At 38.1% G+C, this 19,222-nt stretch overlaps 3 protein-coding genes across 3 annotated transcripts; 2 read left to right on the top strand and 1 right to left on the bottom strand.

Annotated features, from left to right (window-relative positions):
• The first annotated feature begins 607 nt into the window (after positions 1-607).
• chmp3 (charged multivesicular body protein 3) lies at positions 608-4,076 on the top strand. Its single transcript, XM_061742988.1, has 6 exons — positions 608-757; positions 1,177-1,237; positions 2,289-2,468; positions 2,587-2,708; positions 2,863-2,977; positions 3,126-4,076. The coding sequence occupies exons 1-6, from the start codon at positions 713-715 to the stop codon at positions 3,263-3,265; spliced, it is 663 nt and encodes a 220-aa protein (XP_061598972.1). The 5' UTR covers positions 608-712; the 3' UTR covers positions 3,266-4,076.
• A 2,386-nt stretch (positions 4,077-6,462) lies between these two features.
• On the top strand, positions 6,463-13,914 carry reep1 (receptor accessory protein 1). The gene is made up of 8 exons (XM_061743180.1): positions 6,463-6,559; positions 8,461-8,533; positions 8,613-8,689; positions 8,831-8,951; positions 9,352-9,465; positions 9,689-9,848; positions 11,028-11,278; positions 12,049-13,914. The coding sequence occupies exons 1-8, from the start codon at positions 6,528-6,530 to the stop codon at positions 12,118-12,120; spliced, it is 900 nt and encodes a 299-aa protein (XP_061599164.1). The 5' UTR covers positions 6,463-6,527; the 3' UTR covers positions 12,121-13,914.
• A 39-nt stretch (positions 13,915-13,953) lies between these two features.
• On the bottom strand, positions 13,954-17,939 carry mrpl35 (mitochondrial ribosomal protein L35). The gene is made up of 4 exons (XM_061743183.1): positions 17,884-17,939; positions 17,543-17,714; positions 14,321-14,465; positions 13,954-14,217 (listed from the first exon to the last, which is right to left on the bottom strand). The coding sequence occupies exons 1-4, from the start codon at positions 17,912-17,914 to the stop codon at positions 14,029-14,031; spliced, it is 537 nt and encodes a 178-aa protein (XP_061599167.1). The 5' UTR covers positions 17,915-17,939; the 3' UTR covers positions 13,954-14,028.
• Between the last annotated feature and the right edge of the window lie 1,283 nt (positions 17,940-19,222).

Raw genomic sequence — 19,222 nt, 5'->3', positions numbered from 1 at the left:
CCAACATTCATCTTCCTAAATGATTTATTTCAGCCAGCGGTAATTCTCAACAGAGCTGCAGGTTTCTCCCCCGGGACGACGGCGCAGGGCGATCACGTCTGTACTCCGGCTGCTGCTGCTCCGAGCCGGCGGCTCTTCTCATCTCCGAAAACATCGGGTCAAATTTATTAACAGGCGTTATTTGGATAAACTGAGCCCAGGTTGGGGATCTTGACGGTTACTTTTACGCCTGAAAAAATATTAAATTTTAAATGTCTGTTGACATATCGGGGTCATTTTATGATTCGTTTTATTATTGCTCTTACATACAGCTCCTTTAATAAAGTGGCATATTAACAGCGCTACAGCTGAAATTAAAACAGCTTTTGGCTCTCAGCTTCCTGATTTTAGGGTTGGTGCTGAAAGTAGGAGTAGTGGGTGTATTGGGACAGGGCCCTGAGAAGATTTCAAGTGCCCTAAAATCTGTGCCTTCTTTTTTAGGGGTAATGGTAGTGAGGGAGGGCTAGTGGTAGAAAGTAGGGGGTTTGGGCCTGTTGCTGCTGTCTTGTTTCCCTGATGAGAACCGTACGGACTGAAGCTTTCTTCATGTTGGGACGCGGCCCAGAGGGGCGGGGCCAGAGCAGGAAGTGCTGGTGTAACAAGCTCGGCTAGCCAGCTAGTTGCCGTCAGATAGGTTAGCTTCTTTTTTTTTTTTTTTTACTCAGTAATTAACATGGGTCTGTTCGGCAGAACACCAGATAAACCTCCCAAAGACTTGGTAAGTACATTATGATGTCTTTTAGATGTTGTTCCGTAGTAAGATAACAACGACAGTGTGGTTTAGTTCGCTGGGCTAACACTAGCCCTCATTAAACTAGTCCGTCCTATCTGTTGATACTTCTGATACAACTACCTTTAAACATAAACAACCACTTCATGTGACGTTAACCTTTATCTTTACACTGTTTTTTTTACATTAAATGCTGTTTATGCGTAACCCTGTGAACACTCTCATCTGTCAGTCCCATCAATGTAAACACAACCAGATTGTGTTCACTTTAGTGACATCACGGTCTTTTATTTATAGTCTGTTGGGCATCGTGTTTGTTTAAGGATGGATATTTGTTAAATCTAATGCCACACACTCAAATACTATAATCTGAGCGCAGGTTGTTAAAACTTGATGTATCATTTCAGATCAATGAATGGTCTCAGAAAATCAGGAAGGAAATGAGAGTGATTGACAGACAAATACGAGGTAAGTTTTAATCATCACTTGTCACTTTCACACAATGATTAATTTCATGTTTACGTTAAAATTAGATCTATACAGTCATATTGTTTCCAATTATCTAATAGAAAATATTAAAGATGAAAAAGACAGGGAATTTCACTGTACAGTAAATAGACAAATGACAGCTCTTATTAGCATATATTCCTTTTTTTAAATTGAAAGGTGCAGCAGTATGAGTTATACATGGTTATTGAAAGATGCATTGTTTATTTATTTTATTTATTTAAAGGTTTAAATTACAGGGACAATGCACATTAATAACACATTTAAACCAATGTAAAATGTGCCGGAATTAGCCAAAAGGCTATTTTGCATCCGCTGTCCCTGGACTGATGTAAAAATAGTCAACCTAAAAGAAAGAATTATTAGCTACAATCAATAAAACATTTCCGAACAAAAAGGCTATATCAAAAGAGAGATTAAGAGGTAAAAACTAAGCTAAAATACATACACACACAGGTTAACATAAACTCAACAACAGACAATTGCTACACACGAAAACAGAACAACATGAAGCAGCAACAGTAACATCAGTATTAATAACACAAGACACAGTAACACACTAACAGGCCAAAAAACAAACAAGACAAAAGCACTAAACACAGAATAAAAAGCCATGCACAAAAAGCAACATTATGACTAGACAAACTAATAGGCAACATGACAGCTGACATCAGACAAACACCGACAGGCAGGGCAGCAAGCCAGGAAAATTACGCACTAAAATTCAATGTTGACAGCCTTGACCACTCTGTCAGTGGTCAAAGTGAGGAATAGCTGGAAATTTGAAGATCAAATTATGGTTAAGCGTTGCCAATCAATGAGATGACAGTCCGGTATGAGTGTGCATGCTGTTCACAAAATAATTATTACAAAAATAATAAGGAGCTGACAAAGTCTGACCTTCACGGGATGTATTATAGGAAGTATAGATGACATCCACAGAGATAAACACATGATTAGTATATGTGTATGTTTTTTTTTTTATGTCTAATGATATACCCTTCTATTTCAGATATTCAAAGAGAACAAGAAAAAGTTAAGCGATCCATCAAAGATGCTGCAAAAAAGGGCCAGAAAGATGTATGTGTGATCCTTGCCAAAGAGATGATTCAGTCAAAACGGGCTGTTTCAAAACTTTACGCTTCCAAAGCCCACATGAACTCTGTGCTTCTTGGCATGAAGAATCAGCTTGGTGAGTATGGGAACCACTGGACATGGGGAGAAGCCAGGCAACCACTGTGGTCTTCAATTATCAAACTGTGTTTTTTGCTCTACTCTCAAAGTGAGGAGATGTATTTGTATGTTTCTAGCCCTTCTTCGTATAGCTGGAGCCCTGCAGAAAAGCACAGAGGTTATGAAGGCCATGCAGAGTCTTGTCAAAATCCCAGAGATACAGCTCACCATGAGGGACCTTTCCAAGGAAATGATGAAGGTAAGCAGCATCCAACACAAATTGATCTTATTGACTGTAAAGCAACTGCAAAAAGGTGAATGTTGTAATTTATTCTGATAAGCAGTGGTGTTTCTTAAAGGAAAATATTTCTGAGTAACATTGTCAGTATAGCGAACACTTTTTCTCTTTTCAGGCTGGCATCATTGAGGAAATGCTGGAAGACACATTTGAAAGCATGGAAGATGGAGAGGAAATGGAGGAAGAAGCAGAGGAGGAAGTTGACAAGATCCTCTTTGAGATTACAGCAGGTGAAGACATTTTAGTAGATTATCATCATTTTTTACATTTATTTTTCTTAGAAAATCTTTATCTTTTTTTTTCCAGAGATAAAGCTTTAACCATAGATTGGTCACAAATGAATATAACTAAAATATTTGGTTCGGTTTACTCTGTTAGGTGCCCTTGGCAAAGCACCAAGCAAAGTCACAGATGCCCTGCCAGATCTGCAGCCTGCTGGAGCAACTGCAGCGTCAGAAGATGAGTCAGAGGAGGACTTGGAAGCAATGCAGTCAAGACTGGAAGCTCTGAGGAGCTAAGGTGGACTGCCCCGGTCAGAGTCAGTAGGCACGTGAACAGAGACAGTTCTGGTGCAGGGTTTACAGTGCGGAGCATCCTCTTTGCTTTTTATTATAATTTTGCATAATCATTTGGGGTTAACATTTGCTATGACAGTGTTTTTTCTTGAATACAGCGTAAGAAAAAGTGGTTCAGCTTCCTGTCTTTTATCATCAGACATACTCCAAGTATGTCCGTATTTTCCAAAGTCAAGCAGAAGGTTTAGGGAAGTGTATATAATGTAAGTATAAAAAGCCTTCTGTGCCTACAGTGCTCTATTCTTTTTTTCCTATCTTAAGTTATGGACTGGTTATGGAGGTTCTTTAGTCTATGACCCAAACAGATGATTGAATAACGGCTGATAAATCAAATCACACAGTAGCTCACATGGCAGCAGTAGTTTTATCTCTTAGGGCACCTTTTTGTGAGCCACAGCTGTTTCTGTGCATCAGTTATTAGCCTAAAATATCTTTGACACTAGAGTTGATGGAGTTTTTGCTTCGTTCAGTAATTTTCTGTACAGACAAACTGTATCTGTTCTGTATGTGATCATTCATGTACGAGTACACTCATCAGAAAAATGCATGCATACTACTTTGACCCATGCCTTGCTTAAACACTCAACTTGTTAAATGTTTTTGACTTTGGATCATGATGGGTCTTTCTCCACAGGATGATACTGAGGAGGTAAAAATGTTGGTTGGTGCATAAATATGTATTGTTAAAGTACTGTGTGTATAATTTTTCTATATAAACTGGAAAAAAAAGACTAATAAACTTTTAAGAAAGAAAGATAGTGAACCATTATTTGTTTTTATTACACGTGTGCAATGTGCCCGTCAGAATTGCGACAATAATTTCTGTAGGTCTGTTCCAAGGAACGGAAGGGAAGGAAAAGGCCGTTGGAAAGAGTAAATCTGCCACAAATCAACAGCACACTCAGCAGGTCAGTAAGTGCACTGCACTGGCATTTTAGGGCTGTTAGCCAGATAAAATAAAACTTTAGTTCTCAAAACTATCCTTTCATCCTCCTAGAGGCTGCAGTTTACCAATAATAAATGCCAGATGTATGACAGGGGTTTTGTCAAATCTTGTACTTGTAAAACTTGTACTTTTTATTTACTCTGATAAAAACATTTACACGGGGTCTCTAAAACATGTGAGGTTATACCATTTTGGTCCAACTTGGTTTGAACCTTTGTTTAGCTTTAAAAAGGAAAAGGGGTTAGTTATCTACCAGGCTCAGTCTTCCTGCAGTAGCTTTTGTTGTGCTGTAACCAAACCTCGCCCCTGTTCCCTGCTTCACTTCGTAGGCCAGAGGCTTGACAAAGCTGAGGTACTGTAAATCTGACAATTGAGCTATTCTCATGCAGGTGACAAGAGGCCAAGAATTTCTAGGCCAGAGGGGAAAAAACACATCCCTGAGCCTTTTAATTCCCATTTTCACCTCACCCCTTTTGTAATTAAGATACTCGGTACTGGAGGGAAGACCTTCTTTTTAATTCTTAATATGTTCTTTAGACTTGTCCGCGTGGTCTAAATAGACGCAGGACAACACTTAATGGTGAACAGTAGATATGATTTTGTAATCTGTTTACTCTGGGTTGTTTAATCAAAATCCAAAATCTTCAGACTCCAGGAGTGTTAATTATTCATATTCACACTGTTTGCAAATTTGTGACAATCGACAAGAAGAGTGAAGGTAACTTCAAGACTGTATCTGTCAAAATCTTATTTTTATAGTTTGCATGATGATTGTACAGTACCCACAGCTCTAATTGCATTTTGGAAGAATTGTCCGTAAACATGAAAATTAAAGGTACAAATGTTGGTAAGGATTTTGATTCCCATTATTTTTGCAAGCTAAAATTACAAATCACCTTGTTAGTTGTTATCCATGTGTGAAATATAATTTACTCAACGCTGTCACTCAGTTCAAAAAAACTTTTAAGTTAAGATGCAGCAACTATTAAGTACTAGTAATATTTTTTCTTTTTTGATGAAAACTACATATGTTTAAAAATATTTGTATAACTTTTTATGTATATGCATGTGTAGCAGAGGTGTCAAGTAACGAAGTACAAATACTTTGTTACCTTACTTAAGTAGAAATTTTGGTTATCTATACTTCACTGGAGTAATTATTTTTCAGACGACCTTTTACTTTTACTCCTTACATTTTCACGCAATTATCTGTACTTTTTACTCCTTACATTTTAAAAACAGCCTCGTTACTCTATTTCATTTCGGCCTTTAAAAAAAACTATCCAGTTAAATTGCGCTATCCAGATAGAGTGAATTTAGTTGTGGTTGTGGCACAGATGTTCTTGTCCAGTTTTGTTCTTACATCCGTTCCCTCAGATTCCTGCAACTAAACTTGGATGTACATTCCAATAAAGGTTAGGATAAAAGATAAAATGCCTCTGAAGTTTGACCTTTTGCACCATTACAATACTTATAGGCAACTAGTCATCATATCTTCTGCTCTCTGAAACACATGTTAGTGCTCAATAGTACACATATATGGTTCTTTAATATATTTGCATTATACTAAGATACATTCATTTTCAATGGCTTTTGTCCTTAATGGCTTTTCCCCCCCTTACATTACTTTTACTTTTATACTTTAAGTAGTTTTGAAACCAGTACTTTTATACTTTTACTTGAGTAAAAAACTTGATTTGATACTTCAACATCTACAGGAGTATTTTTAAACTCTAGTATCTATACTTCTACCTGAGTAATGAATGTGAATACTTTTGACACTTCAGATGTGTAGCTACTTATGCCAAAATACTTGAAAAAGGTCAGATGCTGAGAAATTCTCGGCCCTCAGAGAACTGTGTCCCTCTGGGGACACCTTACCCATAAAACTGTCACCCCCCAAACCCCCCCACTGTCATACACCGAAATCTGGAGGTCACCCTACCTCCGTCGATTTAACTCGGAACCATAATTCAGACTTTAGATGAGACTGTTCTTTGATGTCCCAATAAAATGTTATTGAGGAGCGCGCAGTCAACTATTCAGCCCCAGTTTTAGCCACTAGTTCCCTGTGTGTCATTTGTGTAATGCAACACTGCCATCTATGGATAAGAGCTGCAGGCCGCTCGCTTGTTTATACCGCATCACGTTGCTGCGCGTCTGCGCGTCTGCGCGTCTGCGCGGCGGCTCGTGGACGCGCCTGTCATCTGGAGGAAACTCCTCCCAGCAGACAGCGCGTCCTGTCGCCTTCCCAGCGCAATGGTCTCCTGGATCATCTCTAGACTTGTGGTGTAAGTCATTTCTATTTCATTCTATATTACCCGACGCGGTTTTGATATATAAATAAAATGTGCGCCTGGTGGTTTCTGCAGGTGGAATATGTAAAGGCTGTTATTGACGATGGAGAAGGGGTGCGTTTTCCCAAGCCCCCGCAGTTTAGTGAAAATACCCATCTAATCAGAATCAGACGTCAATGTATGAGGAGATCAGGTGACCGTCTATTGATTTTCCACTGAACAGCCTGTGTTCTACAGGATTGTACTTTGGCATCATCTCGGTGGGCGTACAGAAACCGGCCTGTTTATGGGCTTTACATTCATGGAAAGGCTTGCAGTGCTCAGCAGTCCTGCACTCTTTGTGTTTATGAAATAGATTTCTTTCCTTTTTCAGAAAAGGGACAAAGACATGACGTGATCAGATGAATTATGTATCATTATCCACGAGATGGATGGGAAAAAATGAGTCAGTTTGTGGAATATGAAACGTCTTTTCACAGCCAGAAGCCCAAATGTCACTGAGGTTCCTGAAAAACAGGAGCAGTTTTCAGTGTTGATGTCCCATGTTGGAGAAGAAGAGAAAAAAACACGAAAGGGATGGGTCAGACTTCTCAGGTTTCAATGCAAGAGTTATTCCTGCTGCAAAAACTGCATGCTCACACCCCGATATCCTCCCTCATGAGAAAGGCTCCATAGTAACCCTAAAAAAATGAAATTGTGCCACATTTTTGCAATATATTTCTTATCATCTGCATGCACAGATTCCCAAAATTTCAACCAGTATGGAGTATACCATAGACATAAAACTTAAAATAGTGAGGCAATTAAATTTAGATAACAAGATCTTGTTACATGGGGGCTGTCTTGGCTCTGGCCCTTCCAATCTGTGTATGTAGGTCATTTAAGCTCCGACAGTAAGGTTTGCTTGCACCGCCCCATGCACAGCTGATATTTTGAGTGTCCTTGTGTTGCTAAAGACTGTTAGTTAACTGGCCAGGCAGCAGTGCTGCAATGTGATGCGGGTGAGTTATTTGATCAGCTTGCTCTCAGCTGTTGCTTGGTTGTATCTCTCTGCAACAGGGTTCAGGCACCCAGCATGCAGCACAGGTGTCTGTGGCAAATGAACAGACATTTCAAGAAAGGTACAACACGTGGAAGCTAATTTTACAGCAAGGAACTTGGCTGGGCAGCTTTTTATAGCCAAATAAGCCATGTTAAAATCAGCATCTCTGTTTAAGCTGGTTAAGTTGTTTAAAAGCTAAGTGTACTGTTTTTCTGAGGCCTTGTTTATTTGAGCAAGACAATACCAAAAACACTTTCTACTGATAATAAGACAGCTGGCTCCTTAACAAAAGGGTCTGGCCTGTCTGTAGTCCAGATCTGTCTTCCTGAAAATTTCAAATGAAGAATATGACAAAGGAGGCTTAGAATGTATTAGATTATATATGTTTTTATTAAAAAAAGGAATAGATTTTGATTTAAAACAACAAAACAGTCATCTTAGTTCACAAATGCTTAAAGTGTAATAATAAGAATAGAAAATGCATCTAGTAGTAAACATCCCCCCCCCCCTTTTTTTCTTTTCTTTTAAATGTGTTGGAGACATTTAATTCAACATTAACACTGTTTTTTTTCAACATCTCATACGTAGTATTCTATTTTCAATTAAGAGTTAGACTTTCCCTTCTACCTTTAGTTATATAAAAACTTTGTCCAAACCTTTTTGGCTATATTAACTAAAGCTGCCTAACAATCATTCACAATCATTCAGACGACTTTATTAATCCCTTTGGGAGGTTCCCTCTGGGAAATTGATATCATGAATCGTAAGAATTGTTATATCCTGCTTTTATGTGGAATCTCTGCACAGTTTAAGTGTAAAATTGGAGCTGATGAGCTCATTTTCTTTCCTTTAGACTTGTTTTCGGTACACTATATCCTGCATACTCGTCTTATAAAGCTGTGAAGTCGAAAGATGTTCGAGAATATGTGAGTACATGACACTATATCATACCTATTTCTTTAATGTGTTATATGTTGCTACATTCACCATTTCATGATATTACAGGTGAAATGGATGATGTACTGGATAATATTTGCCTTATTCACTACACTGGAGGCAATTACAGATATGTTCATTTGTTGGTAAGCAACCATATACTGTATATTTAACGTAAATACATACATTTAGAAGTTATATACCTTATGTTTGCTTAAAGCTGTTTTTATCATGTAAGAGGGCTTATTGTGAATACATTTTGTTTCTTTGCTGTGTCTTCATTTCAGGGTTCCTTTCTACTATGAACTAAAGATAGCCTTTGTGGTGTGGCTGCTGTCCCCTTACACGAAGGGCTCCAGTGTTCTATACAGGAAATTTGTTCATCCCACGCTTTCCTCAAAAGAAAAGGTGAAATCCCTTTCTTTTGTTCTATCTCTTTTTGTTTGCTCCAGGGCACCGGATGGAAGGGCTTTCACTTGGTGAACATATTTACTCAGTTTTTTGCACCATTTTATGACTAAGAGAGTTTCATTGCAATGGTCCGCATCTACAGAACAAAAAATATCTTTGTGTTAATTTTCTTTCACACTGTGAGCTGTGGAAAATGTGTTTGCTGAACAGGCGAGAGGAAATGTCACGGTGCTATTTCTGTTTTCTCCTTTCCTTACCCGTCTGTACGTCAGGAAAGGGATAAGTGAATTTTCTAAACATCAAAGCTGGCAGAAATTAAATAAGGAACAAGGAACACAGTGACAATGAGAGATACTATACTCAAGTGATTTTTTTATTTTTTTATTCCTCTATTCAGGACATTGATGAGTACATCGTCCAAGCGAAGGACAAAAGCTATGACACGCTGGTGCATTTTGGGAGAAAAGGACTGAACGTTGCAGCCACAGCTGCAGTCATGGCTGCAACAAAGGTAATGCAGACTATGAGCATTTGTTTTGTATTCACCAGCCTGCGCAGTAGCCTCTTGTTTTGTAGCCACCCATATATGAAAAGAGTATATAAAGCTTTGAATGTTTGTTTTGTAAGTGGAAGATCTTATATGAGAACTGTTTTATGGGCATGGATATGATCTTGAGCTCAAACTGTCTCACTGCCACTAACACTAAAATAAAAACCTGATGTTTTTAATTCAGAGCCAAGGGGTCTTGTCAGACAGACTAAGGAGTTTCAGCATGCAGGATCTGTCATCCTACCAGTCCGACCCAGTTAACACCAGCCCTGACACTGCACAACCTTCAGCAGCTCAGCACCGGTCCAGACCCATGATGCGCAGCAAGTCAGAGAGCTCCAAGGGTGAGTAGGCATCTGGCCAATATCCTCCTGGCATCAATAAAAAATAAGTTGTTTGAGACGCAATTAAAAACTAGTCAGCAAATTCTAATGTTATAAATGAGTTATAAAACAAGTACAATCAAAAATAAACACCACCATGAATTGTCTTATATGTTTTGGAGCTGTCATAATTGTGCAAACACGCTTGGCCTGTTCGGTTTTAGCCAGACTCCCACTCCGACATCCATCTTCCTGTTCAACTTTGCTCAAGCCCACAGATATTGTTAGGAATCCCTGTTTTCCTGAGTGGCCCCTTAACCTCAGTCCTGCCTTCCTGTTTGGAGGAAGGCTGTCCAGCTAACCGTCCTGTGACAAAAATCACATGTCGCAGAGGGGGTTTGTTTCTAGTTGAACATCATGTGGACACTGCTTGTTTAATGTGGGGTAATGTTTTCCAGATGACAGTTAAAATTGGAGATAATATTTGGACTGAGCGGTTTACAATCAGAACACGATATCTGTTTATTTTAAAGCAGACTAACTATTTTTATGACTTTTTGGAGTACTTCTTATAGTGATTGTTAAATATACCAAAAAAATAGCTCTGTAATGATTTTGTTTTTAGTAATTCTAATAATAAATCCGGCTTCATCTTTCTGTTATTGTCATTAAAGTTCCTGCTCAGGCTTTGTATCTTCAAAAATAAGTCATAAAAATCTATTTTTATTTGTCATTACAACTCTGCAATTTCCTTAAAGCTGTCAACTGTGAACTCTTGCAAGGATATGCATGCTGTTGAGGACTATTTTCAGCAATGGATTAATTTGTAATTGGTAAGAATGTAAAGTAGCATGATGGTGCAGGAGTCAGTTACAACAAACTGTAATAGAGAAGGAAGGAAGGTGAGAGAGAAGACAGCCTGAGTGGTATGTTAACTCTGCATGTCCTCAAAAGAAAAACAGTGAAGACTTAAAAGGTCTTCTTATGCTTGTTTGTGCTGCAACAAAATGGTTCTGCTTTATCATTCCATCTCTGATCTACAGTCAGCAGGACGATAATGCATTATACGTAAATGGAATTTCATCATTTATGACTGTCAAAGATAATCCGATGCATCCTCTCAGTAGTTACACGGTCTAGTAGACTGGAGAGGCGTTTATCTGTTCTTCATCCCTCCAAAAACCTTTTTCCATGGTACAGATTTTGACATGACCGAGTATGAGGTGTTGGGGTTAGAACAATTGGACTCCAGAGGGTTTCGACCCCAAACCACATCAACCTCTGAGTCCACTCCCATTACACCCTCTGTGACGCCTCAGCCCACACCAACCTCCACACCCACTCCACCTCCCAGTCCTGCAGCTCCGGAGGAGCTTGAGGAGGTGGGGAAGGAGGTGCAGGCGGCATCAAGCTCTCCACAGCTCAGGCTGAGTAAGAGGAAAGCTCCAGAGGTATTATGCCTTGTGAATGTGGCTGCTCAGCTGCTTCCCAAGTCTAACTGCCCTTTGAGAGTGGTGATTTACTCACAGATTCACTAATTTCTGCAGCTGCGCTGCTAATCATCACAGATCAGTAATGTCCATGCACCCGTCAAGTGTAGCTGCTGAGGATTACTGCACTGCAAATAAATATGTCTTACCTATTTGCAAATACAGCATGGTAAATACTTGCAATTGACATGGGCTGCCTGCCAAATATAACCTAACCTAATCCTAACCCTCAAAGTAACTTCCATTTTGGATGTTTGTGGAATTGTTTACATTAAATCCTTTCCTTAATTGGAGGGATATTCAAACCATTAACATGCTCATCAGTGACTAATTTAATTTAATGTCATTTTTGTTTATCTGAAATTGAATGAACAAATAAACATGACAGTAAATTATTTTGTTTATGAGCTGCCCTTTAATGCTCTTCATTTTTTATTCTTTTTTCCATTGTAAAATCACAAAAGCCAAAGTTTCCTGCCTGCTATTCTTGTGTCCCAAAAAAACACATCCATGAGCCACATCAGTCAGTGAATTCGATCACTAATTTTTATCATGTTTGACCCAGATCTGCCTAAGATGTATTTTTCTCTTTTATTTTTAGTAAGTAGAGCTGGAAAGTTTTTACACACACTAACACATTGTTAGTTTAAATTGCAATGCCTGCAACCCTTTGCAGCTATTAGTGACATATTTAACCCATTTTCCTCTTGTGTTTCTGTCCCCCCTTGCAGCCACCTCATAGAGTCTTGAGGCCCCTCACAAGATCCAGGAGTGCTCTTTCTTCAAACAATGAAGCCATGTGAGACTGTCCTCAAGACTCCTCCTCCAGCTGCCTTTGCTGCAAAAAGTAAAAATACCGAACGGCCAAAAGCTACATGACTGAGGCAGCCGTGCTTTGGATTATGGTATTACCAAAGTGTCCTATGATGACCGTTCTATATAGCTCGTGGCTCGTGATTTTAAAATGAGGTTAGAGATTTAAGTAAAGAGCCAATGGCCTCCATGCTGATAGACACTTTGCATTTTTCGGTTATTGAATATGTATTTATGTACAGTTTGTGTGTACTTTATTGTCATGATTAAATTGTTTTTATATATATCATCTCTGGGCAGGCAATTGCATGTGTGTCTTCCCAGTCATTAGTCTGCTGTTTATTAAACAGAATGTACTGTCATGGATTGAATATTGCAGCTAGGACTGAGAATGTGACAAGCCAAGGATCAAAAGAAGGCTTTTTTTTTTTCTTTTTTTTTTTGTCATAACCTGTTCTGGAGACAGAGCATCTTTAAATTACCCACATTTATTGAATGAAAAAGTTAAGCTAGCTGTGACAGAAACTAATCTGTTATTTGCTTCTCTTTCGGCCTTGAAGAAGAGATACACAATATTTGCTCTAAGCATTTTCAACACAATGATCTCAAACAATAATTTTGCACTACATGTACAACTGCCCTCAGTGCACTGATACGAGCAAAATTAGACAAAACGATTTGGCTCTACATATTCATCAATAATAATAATTTGTTCTGTTTCTTCTGTGGCAAGTGGAGCAAACTGCTTCTGACAATCTATTCAGTTTGCAAACGTGTGTTGTCATCTATATCACAAATAATTTGGCAACTTTGAGTTGTAGAAGAAATACTACAAGAGTAAATATTTATTGTATGTGAACATGGATCATTTTCCATGTCTGAAATCACTGTGTGAAGGCCTGCTATTAGTTGAATGACTGCAAACCCGATGATCTTGTCCTTGCTTCTATCACATTATAGGAATCTATGAGTAGCTGTACCAGTCAAGTGTGTGTTAATGTACTTTATTCAATGAGCCTGAACCTCTTTTTACACTATCACTGTGTTGGTGGGTAGACTTGTGTGGTAGATTTACATCATGCATCCATGTCTTTAAAGTGGTTTGTAGCTTGAAACAGAAGCTTCTCAGGTACAACTGTTCTGTTTACACACATTTCACTCTGATGTTAGAGATACTCTAATTATGCACAAGAAAAGTTTCTTTAACTGACGAATTGTGGCAAAAAAAAAAAAACCTGGATAAATCTGTTTCAGCGTTAGTGGTATCAGTATCAGTGTTGGAGGTGATTTCATTTAAAGTTTTATTAAAGTTCATGCAAAGTAAAGCTGAGAAGAAAAACACTATTTTCAGATTTGTTCACCTGTACGTAGACTGAAAAACCCATCATTGCATGATATTCATTGGTATGAAATTTCTTTGGAAGCTGTTGGCCTCACTCCTCAGATGCCTCACTCGTTAGCAGTTACTTTTATACTTTTGATTTTTGAGTAAAAAGAAGAAACATCACAACTCTCTTGCCACCAAAACACACAAACATGTCACTTTGAACTTTATTCACAAGGATGCACCTCTTATCTACCCAACTTCTTCCAAACCAATGGATTTTTTTTCTGGCAGGCCAGAATTGCTTCGGTTACAATTTTATAATGAGTCAAAACAAAAAGATGTTTTGTGATGATTGTTCATGGCTGTCACTTTATGGCTCTATCAGTATATGTCTGTTGGTGACATCAATTTAAATTCATTAAATATGTTTCAGAACACTGTTTTAATGTTGTTGTTTTTTAGTCCATTTGTCGTCAAAGAAATGTAAAACAATAGATGTTAATCGAAACACTTTTATTCCATACATATACAACTTTATTATCGAGCAGAAGACATTACATGAATCAGTGATCTAAGGTTTGAGGTTGACCCGATCGTGGTACTTCAGATATGGATCATCAACGTACCAGTTTCTTCTTTTCCAAAAAGAGGTCGTCATTTTATCTAAGAGTTTGCTCTGCGTTTTGTTACAGAATACAATTTCCCTCAGACGCTTACGTCTGGCGGGCAACTTCTTCCACAGTTTCTTCTTGTATCCAGCCTGTTCACAACCAAAAACAAAAGGTATCAGATAAGTCACACTTTTTTTTTTAAGTGTCACTAAAATGAACCTGTGATTCTGTTGATTATTTCTACATACACACCTTGCGTCTGATCCAAAGGCCACAATGCAGCCGCATGAACCTAAAAGTCACGGCTTTTACACTCTTCCTCTTGCCCTTTTTCACGCTGTAGTACGTCAGGCTTCTGCTTGGCTGCTGATTCAGGCTGGGAGCAAGTGCCGACACACTGCAACCGCAGGGAAGAGAAAAACTGTTACAGTAAATACGCTCTGAATAAACTTCATCGCACAATCACCAAATTTAAACTTTGTCAAACAGCACTGCAGGCAATATTAGGGATGTGAATTATTTTGGTTTTGAAGGGTTACTTCTGAAATAAAAACAAAGGTGCTCAGGGCCTGAACCCTGGCTTTTGTTTGTGAACAAAAAAAAACTACATGTACATCAAAAATTAGGAGTAGCTAGTTTTACAGAATTTACTGTTATTTAACTGAAAATAATTTTTATTTTACAGAATTCAAGGTACAGAACAAATTTGATAATCTAAGGCTTTCCTAGTATTTTGTGTAATTGTTTAAAGTACTTTGGAGTCAAAATAAATATCTTCTTAAAATATGGTTCTTACTATAACTGGCACTTTCTACAATTATTGTTGAGAGCTGCTGGTGGACGTGGTTACTGTGAGGGGATGATGCCATGTTGGCTGGTGTAATTGGTCTGAATACATTTTTAGGTGGGTGGCCAAAAAGAGATGAGCTGTGCTGACTAGATACTCATCAGTGGTCATAATACAACCTGAGAAAAGGAGTGACATTTTCTAATTTGAATAAAATGAAAGCTCAAATACTTTCATATCGCGAGTTAATATTTTATTCACAACAAAACACAGATAACATAAATGTTAAAACTGGGAAATTGTACAATTTTATGCAAAAAATGAGACAATTTCAAATTCAATGCCTGCTGCAAGTGTGTGTGTGTGTGTGTGTGTGTGTGGGGGGGGGGGGGGTTACCAGGTGTAACATCTCAAAATAGTTTTATGGTTCAAGGTTTTTATTTTGTGCATTAAAAACGGACACATTAGAATTATTGTGCAGAGCTCTCTCAGAATCAGTTCTTTTTTTGTGAAAAGAGGGGAGAGCTGTATGGGGGTATTGCACAGTTAAAAAATAAAAGATTGCACATTTACACAAACAGTAATTTCTTTCTGCCAACAATCTGACTGGCAGGAAGGAAGCTATTAAAAAACTGTGTTTTGTAAGTGATTATGCCGTCCGCTTTTCTGTGTCTCAGGTTGTATGTAAAGTGTTTATGTCTGAGCAGAGATTGAGCTGGGTGAAATAACTGATGATTCCTTCTGCCCTTTTCCAACAACGCTGTTCATACATAGTCCATGGAAGAAAGTTTTGTCTCTATGATCCTCTTTGTAGTATTTACGACTCTCTACAGAGCTTTCCTCTCTGTCTGTGTGGTGTTACCATGTTACCATGCACGTTATGCACTGTAGATGATATTTACAAGGCCTTTGTAATTTGATGTTGAGGAATAATGTTTTAATAGTATTCCATCTTTTTACCCACTCCTTCACAGATTGGAGAGCTTCTGCACATTTTTACTTCCGAGAAACTCTGTCTCTCGAAGACATCCCTTTTATAGCTAATCATGTTACAGACCTAATATCAATCAACTTAAATAGTTGCTCGATGTTCTCCCAGTTTAATTTTATTTTTAATTCTTGCTTTTTCCAGGCATTTTTTGCCCCTGTGCAAACTTTTTTGATGATAACTGTTGCAGGACATCGTGTTTGAAATGAGCTCATTTTGTGCATAAAACTATACAATCTCCCAATTTGGTCATCTGTTATATATGTTCCGAGTGTTCTGAATGAAATATGACCTTGTGTCATTTGAAAGTCTTTTTTTATTTTATTTTATTTTATTCAAATTTCAAATACATCCCAACTTTTCCAGAATAGGGTTGTATTATGGCTGATCAGTGTAAACCCATTACTATTTTATTCAGCCTCAAATATAGTTTGGACTAATTATAGGCCTTTTTCCATTCCATGCAATCAGCCATTTCTTCATCCTGAAGTTGATGTTGATGAAGTCAGGGGTCATCATGTTTGCTGTCAGTAATTCAAAAACACATTAGACCTTGGTGTGTTTTGTTCTAGTTTTCTAATTTCTTTCAATTTCATAGTTTCTTTTTTCAATACTCTCTCAGGTCTTTTTGTGATTGTAGGAGATTTAACTAACTCAAATAAGAAACTTAGGGTTAGGCTTAAATTTCATGGAATTGAGTAAAACTTGATTATTACCAGAAGTAAGTTAAGACCAATCTGATGGGACCTGATGGCATCTGTGGAAATGATCCCAATCAACTCATTAAAATGGGCAATCTTTAAAGCCAGATGTTTTAATCGTATAATTAAATTAAGGACTCCTCTCTGGTACCCAGGAGGTCTGATTTTGTTACTTTGTCACTTCTTACAGTTTGATGTAAGCAGTACTCGAATTGTGAAAAAAACAATCAGGGGGGATGGTGGATTTTATCATATGGGGACAGATAATTTGTGCTGATTACAAATAATATAATATATTACAAATAATAGCACTGACCAAAACAGCTGCATAAATACTGCAGGGATGACATAGCAGCAGTTAAATGCAGCCTTCTGTAAGCTTTAAATATACACTGGGCTTACATCAAATACATCAAAACACAAAAATAAAAAAAAACAGTTTTCTGAACTTATCACTATGCCTCTGTCCTTCACAGGATAGGTAAAATGGATCACTGCAAAAACTCAAAATCTTAACAATAATATTTGTCTTATTTCTAGTTAAAATGTCTCATTTTAGTAAAAGAATCTCATTACACTTAAAACAAGACTCATCACTGGAAAGAACAATTTTCACCTGTTTCAAGTAGATTTTCACTTAAAATAAGTAGAAAAATCTGCCAGTGGAACAAGATTTTTTTGCTCGTAATAAGAAGATAAATCTTGTCCCGCTGGCAGATTTTCCTACTTATTTCAAGTGAAAATTTACTTGAAACAGGTGAAAATGGTCAAATAAGTTATTTTTCTGGTGTTATTTTTCTGGTGATGACTCTAAATGTTGAAATAGCAGTAAAACCACATTCATTGATCAAATGACATAAGGGATGGAAAGGGGGGATGGCAGTTTTACAGGGGGGATGATTTGGAACGTTTTTATTTCAGGGGGGGATGCCATCCCCCCTCATCCCCCCTCAACTCCAGTACTGGATGCACCATGTTTTTAATGGGGCTGCTCATACCGCTGCAGGATGTTGTATCTTGGGGCCACTGGACCTCCAAAAGGAGCCCGGACCAGGGCTGCATGGCCGCCGTGGAGAGGCTGGGGCTGGATGCAGCTAGAAACATTCCAGATGTGATGGGTCCTGGCCCAGACAGATGCTGGTGCAGATGTTGACAGGGGCCTCAACAACCCTGCACACACAAGGACAACACTGACATAACAACACGCGCAGAGCAACGACGATCATGGCAACAGTTCCGAGTTTAAGCGTCTACCTGTTCAGTAAATTTAACAATTACATGACTCAGTATTTGGTCCGTCTAGAGTTAAGCAGGCATTTATCAGAGTTTAGTTACACACCTGACAGTCTCCTCGCCAAGGCGGCCGCCATCTTTCTTTTGGTTGTGCTCCGTACGTAAATGTGTACGTCATTACGTAACTACGGGGTCTCGCTTGGACAAACGTCTCATATTCGCGTCAGAGTCAGAATCAGAATCAGAAATAAATGTATTGCCAAGTAGTTTAACATACACAAGGAATTTGTTGTGGTGATTGGTGCAATACAAAAAAGCAAATAATATTAAAGGAAAAAATGTACAACAAGTTGGTTCTAAAGTGCCGGAGTAATGAGTCTGTAGGAAAAAAATGTACATGAGGTGACCTGTGATGTGCGTTAATGTGACGCATTAGGTCAGGAGTGGAGTCAACTGTTGCAGGTCCTGTGCAGTGCAATATATCGTTGTACAGTCAAGTTACTATCCCTGCATATGTAACTGAGCAATTATGATGTTATCACCTCAAATGTAGACATTTATCTACCAGAATTCTTATTCATTTCCTTACATCCCATAAGAATATTTACTCATAACAGCTCGTCGTTACTTTTCAATTCACGTTTTAAATATGAAATCCTCTGATTGTAAAAAGCAACCTATGATATACCATTATCAAATAAAAATATATAGTGTGTCTGCAGTATATAAAATAATATTAAAGTGAATATATATATATATATATATATATATATATATATATATATATATATATAAAGAGAGAAGGAGCTGGAGGGGGAGCTAATAGTATTTCTATTATTGTAAAATTGCTTTTTTATGCTTGGCCTACTTATTCTAAAATGTTAAAGTATAGCAATAGTGGCAATAGATTTTGTCTTTTAAATAACTGCAAAAGCTCCTGAAAGTGATATAACTTCATAAATACATCATCCTTGACATCTGAAATATTTGACTTATAGTCTTATCCACCCATCCACCATCTAAACCCGCTCATACCTATTCAGTCACTGGCATCTGCTGGAGCTATCCCAGCTCTGACAGACAGGTTGCAACTCCATGCAGGGCCCAGTCTTGATCCTGGCTGTGATATATACTGGTGACCTGTGTACTTAGATTCTTGAGATCTAAATGGGCTCCAGATTGCCTGTGACCCTGAATAAGATTGAAACGGGTATATAAACTTAATTAATAAAGGTCACCATAAAATCATTTTAGAGGCCCATTTAATCCACTAAAGCTCATTCTGGGCTTCACTGTATGTGTATGTAGTGTATGAAGCTTGCAGTCTGGTATGCAGTTTTTAGCTCCGCTTACTACTTGGTTTTCACACTCTTCAAACATGTTTATCTGATCTCGAGATGTGTCATTTGTCACAGTCCGCTGCCGGACGTTTAGATAATGTGGAA

This window comes from Cololabis saira, chromosome 16, assembly GCF_033807715.1.
Source record: "Cololabis saira isolate AMF1-May2022 chromosome 16, fColSai1.1, whole genome shotgun sequence".
In the NCBI taxonomy this organism is placed as follows: Eukaryota; Metazoa; Chordata; class Actinopteri; order Beloniformes; family Belonidae; genus Cololabis; species Cololabis saira.
Note: the sequence above shows the minus strand (reverse complement) of the source record. Positions and strands in the feature narration are given on the sequence as shown.